Here is a 4,892-nt window from a genome sequence, read left to right as displayed (position 1 = left end):
AATGCCACGTGATTCTAGCACGGTGTCCAGAAAAAATCTGTCTCTCAAGGACATTTTTGCTTCCACATCGACGTGACTGTTCCCACTCCTTGAACACGTTGAGGGTGGGGAACAAGGGGTGATTTTAGGTGAGCGGGCCCTGGTGACGTTTTTGGAATTCCCCAAGGTCGCTTACTGGTACCTGTGACCCTAACGGTTCACGCGAATAGAGAAAAAACCAATTACGTTTGCCCTGGCGAAAACTCCATCATTTATGACACGACTATTTGTCTAACTTCTTGAAATGTACTAAACTTAACGATATTAGACACGGATGTCCACTATCCTTGGAAATTGTAGTTCTTCGTTTACCTGCGTTTTCCACGTCCCTAAAACTCTAAAAACGGCTGCCCGAGTGTCATAAATGAAGTGAACCGAACCTCCAACATCCCGCCCGCCTTGAAGTCGTTCGTGACTTCAACCTTAAATCATAAAACCACCGAATTTAAAGGCTATAGGATAACGTTACAGTTAATAGTGCTCATACATGCATCGTAAGAACTGGTCACAATAATACCTACAAGATATATACAGTTTACGAACTATAATTATGACTATAATCTAATTTATACATAACATAAATGTCGCTATTTACATTCCACACTGATTGAAGGATGTTACCCTTCGTGGTTTTCGGTTTCATTTAGAGTTCCGTTATCACCTTCAATCGGTAACACACACAGTCTATTCACCGATCGTTTTAAAATACCGTCCGCAGTTCTCACTGAAACTACTCTTGTTGTTCCGTCCGCACCAGGATGTAGTTCTAAGATTCGATCCAGCTTCCATCTCAGGGGTGGTAAATTGTCGTCTTTGATGACCACCAATGTGCCTATATTTACAGAAGATGGCGTTGTTGTTCGCCATTTCACCCGTTGTTGCATCTGATGCAAGTACTCCTTGTACCATCTTTGCCAAAAATGTTGAAGCATCTGCTGCACCAGTTGATATCTGCCTAGTCTGTTTGTGTTAATGTCTCGTAAGTCATGCTCTGGTAAGGCACTTAACGAGTCCCCAATTAAGAAATGACCCGGTGTAAAGGGATTCAAGTCCGAAGGATCAGAGGATATGGGAGTTAAGGGACGTGAATTAAGACACGCCTCGACTTGCACTAATAAAGTATAGAGTTCTTCAAACGTTAGACGCTGTTCACCAATCACTCTTGATAGATGACATTTCGTAGATTTGACCGCACTTTCCCAAAGCCCTCCGAAATGAGGAGCGTGAGGGGAGTTCGATCGCCATTCAATACCTTCCTTACTTAAAAAATCAGATATTTTCAGGTTGTGATCCTTCTTATTTATTAATATTCCCAATTCATCAAACTGGTTTCGCGCGCCAATAAAATTTGTTCCATTGTCCGTGAAAGTCCTCTACGAGCAATAAATCGTCGCAAACAATTTAAAAAAGCCTCTGTGCTAAGGTCTGTAGCCAATTCGAGGTGTACAGCCTTTGTTACAAAACATACAAATAGGCATAAATATGCCTTCTTAGTTAGTCTACCGCGTACACCTTCTTTAATAGAGAAGGGACCCGCATAGACAATTCCGTAGGTAGAGAACGGTCGAGCTGGAGTCACGCGTGCCGCAGGTAGTTGACCCATCTGGTACCCCATGCTACGGGGACTTGTTCGAAAACATCTAACACACCTATGTAATACTCGCCGCACGTTACCTCTACCTGAAATCGGCCAAAAGCGTTTATGTAACGATGCAAGAACAAGCGTTGACCCGGCATGTAATAGTCTGACATGCTCGTAATTTATTATTAGATCCGTAAGTGGGTGCTTATTCGGTAAAACTATTGGATGTTTCCGTGCGTATGGAATTGGAGCCCTAGATAGCCTGCCACCCACCCTAATCAAACCCTTATCGTCCAAAAAATGGTTGCAGTGATGCCAAAGAACTGGACCCGCTAACCGTGCCCTTTGTTTTTAATGCCGTCAGTTCATCCGAAAATATTTCTCGTTGTGCGATATGTAATAGCCGTTCTTCTGAACGTTGTAACTCGGCCAATGAAAGATTTGAACCTTCGTTACAACTGTCTAACTCTTTTCGACCCTTGTTAATGAATTTTAGACAGTGTGCTATGACACGCACTAATCGAGTGTAGCTTGAAAATCTATTAAATATGTCAAAGTCCCTATTTCTCGATATCGTCATCGCTGTTTTTGGCGTCCTCTCTTCTGGTAAGTCTATTTTCTCCTCTATCGCCGATGGCCACTGTGCTTTGTCTCCTGCGAGCCATTCCGGACCGAACCACCACAAATTATTATTTAATAGAGCCGAAGGTGTGGACCCACGTGATATGAGGTCAGCGGGATTGTCATGTGAACCCACATGCCTCCATTGAGTACTTGTTAATCTCTGAATTTCTGCGACCCTATTCGCGACGAATGTTTTCCAACGCGTTGCTAATCCGCGTATCCATGCGATTGTAATTGTAGAGTCCGACCAATAATATTCATTGTCAAATGAGAATTGAAACGATTCCTTCATCTTACTCATCAATTGTGCTAGCAGCACTGCCCCGCATAGTTCCAGTCGTGGTAAGGTAACTACCTTCAATGGAGCCACCCTCGATTTAGAACACAATAAGTGTGTCATCCAAGTACCTGACTCCGCTACCTGCCGAATGTATACACAAGCGCCGTATGCCTTTTCGGACGCGTCAGAGAACCCATGTATCTCGACCGATTCAAAGTGAGCAGTGTGTAAAACGCACCGGGGAATCTTTAATCCTTCCAATTCCCTAATCATACTTCGAAACTGAGTCCATCTTCCATGCGGATCTTGCGATATGGATTCATCCCAACCTAAGCCTAATTGCCACAGTTCCTGCATAATCATTTTTCCTTTGCACGTTATGGGCCCTATTAATCCGAGCGGGTCGAAAATCTGCGCGAGTTCCGATAATATCGCCCGTTTCGTGACTCGAGGATGAGTCATTAACGATATCGAAAAATGAAGAGTATCGTCCTCGGAGGTCCATAACAAACCAAGCGTTTTCGGATCCTTGTCCGCGCTTATCTGCTTGCTTGAATCGGGGGCGTCATTTTCTGATAAAATTCGATGCAATTCGATGCCCATTTACGCAGGGGAAACCCTGCCTGTTCCAGAATAGTGGTAAGAACCTGCTTAATCTCTTTGGCCTCTGCAATGGAGGAGGCTCCCGTCAGAGGGTCGTCGACATAAAAATCATTTATGATGATCCGACTAACACCTTGATGAACTCCTTCACAATCAAGCCCTATTTGTTTCAACACCCGTGTGGCTAGAAACGGGGCTGATGCGGTACCGTAGGTAACCGTGTTGAGTTCAAAAAGCCCAACCGGTTGTTGTGGGTCTGAGCGCCATAGAAGTCGCTGAAATTTCCTATCTTCTGGGTGTACCAGAATTTGGCGGTACATTTTTGCGATGTCCGCTGAAATCACATACCTATGCTTACGAAACCTAAGCAGGATCGACAATAGATCGTTCTGCACGGGAGATCCTATTAATTGACAGTCATTTAATGATAACCCCGATGATGACTTTGCTGATCCGTCGAAGACAACGCGAAGTTTTGTGGTCGTACTTTGCGCCTTGAATACGGCATGGTGCGGAAGATAAAAACCTGTATGGGAATTATCTACGATTTCTGACATTTTGGACATATGCCCTAAGCTTTCATATTCCGACATAAACTCTATGTACTGTGCCCGCAAATCAGGCTGTTTCCCAAGCTTCCTTTCTAATGACCGCAGTCTACGCTCAGCCTGATCCCTCGAATACCCTAGCTGTGTGATATTCTCCTTAAACGGAATTCTAACTATATATCGACCATCCGTGTGACGCGTCGTTATAGTCTGAAAATAATGCTCGCACGCGTCTGAGCCTACATTCTGAATGTCGCTGACTTCTTCTATCTTCCAGAACTGCTCTAATTGATTGTGTAATTGTGAATTAGTCACCACGCAACAATTACTGACTGCTTCCTGATGACCTTGTGGCCAGGTTAATTTACCTCCGAGCACCCACCCGAGTTGGGTCTTTTGCCACACCAACTCCCTTTCTGCTTGATGTTGACCTATGCACAATAATCTCCAAAATAGACCCGCGCCTATGAGTAAATCTATTTTCCGACAATCTGCAAAGGCTGGATCTGCCAGTGTGCCATTAGGTGGCATAGGAATTCGCGATTGGTCTAACGGAATGTTCGGCTGATCGGATGTGATGTCTCGATTTACAAACATTCAATCCTTGCTTGAAAATTATTCACCCTTGAAAAGATTCTCAATCCTACTCGGCCCTTAATAGAATTTATTGCCTTCCCTAAACCTGAAACCCTTGTTTCTATCGGCATTTCCAGTGCACCGATCTCCTGGCAATATTCCCTCGAAATTAGATGTACCTGCGATCCTGAATCTAACAGAACACGACACTCGCGTTTTATCCCCTGGTTGTTTTCTACGTACACCACGGCTGTGGATAGTACAGTGTATTCCGCGGATCTATTAGCCACATTCGCGGCGGATAAATGTCCACACTCTGATACCATCAATGCATTACTGGAGTCCGGAGTTTCGACCCCCTTAGCCGATGATGCTTCTGCCGACGGACCCGCAATATGCAGCAATGTGTGATGTAACTTATCGCAAATCTGGCATCGCTTCCGAGTACAATTTTGAACTCTATGCCCGGTAGCCAAACAATTATAACACCGACCCGTTTTCTGTATGATTTGCCGTTTTTGTTTATGATCTAATTCCTTGAAAGGTTTACAAGTATACAATGGATGATTGTCGTGACATGCTGGGCATTGCATCGATGTGCTGATTACGTGCGTAATTGAGCGACCCACCCCACGAATAC

At 44.3% G+C, this 4,892-nt stretch overlaps 2 protein-coding genes across 2 annotated transcripts; both read right to left on the bottom strand.

The window, feature by feature from the left end:
- Positions 1 to 1,907: 1,907 nt before the first annotated feature.
- LOC114881899 lies at positions 1,908 to 2,888 on the bottom strand. Its single transcript, XM_029198782.2, has one exon. The coding sequence runs from the start codon at positions 2,886 to 2,888 to the stop codon at positions 1,908 to 1,910; it is 981 nt and encodes a 326-aa protein (XP_029054615.2).
- A 176-nt stretch (positions 2,889 to 3,064) lies between these two features.
- LOC123987928 lies at positions 3,065 to 4,273 on the bottom strand. Its single transcript, XM_046286308.1, has one exon. The coding sequence runs from the start codon at positions 4,271 to 4,273 to the stop codon at positions 3,065 to 3,067; it is 1,209 nt and encodes a 402-aa protein (XP_046142264.1).
- Positions 4,274 to 4,892: the final 619 nt, after the last annotated feature.

This window comes from Osmia bicornis, chromosome 1 (assembly GCF_907164935.1).
Source record: "Osmia bicornis bicornis chromosome 1, iOsmBic2.1, whole genome shotgun sequence".
NCBI classification, from domain to species: domain Eukaryota; kingdom Metazoa; phylum Arthropoda; class Insecta; order Hymenoptera; family Megachilidae; genus Osmia; species Osmia bicornis.
This window is presented reverse-complemented; position numbering and strand designations above follow the sequence as displayed.

Bases quoted from the DNA above. Each gene is read 5' to 3' on its own strand.
- LOC123987928 (XM_046286308.1), bottom strand. From the start codon at position 4,273: ATGTTTGTAAATCGAGACATCACATCCGATCAGCCGAACATTCCGTTA.
- LOC114881899 (XM_029198782.2), bottom strand. From the start codon at position 2,888: ATGATTATGCAGGAACTGTGGCAATTAGGCTTAGGTTGGGATGAATCC.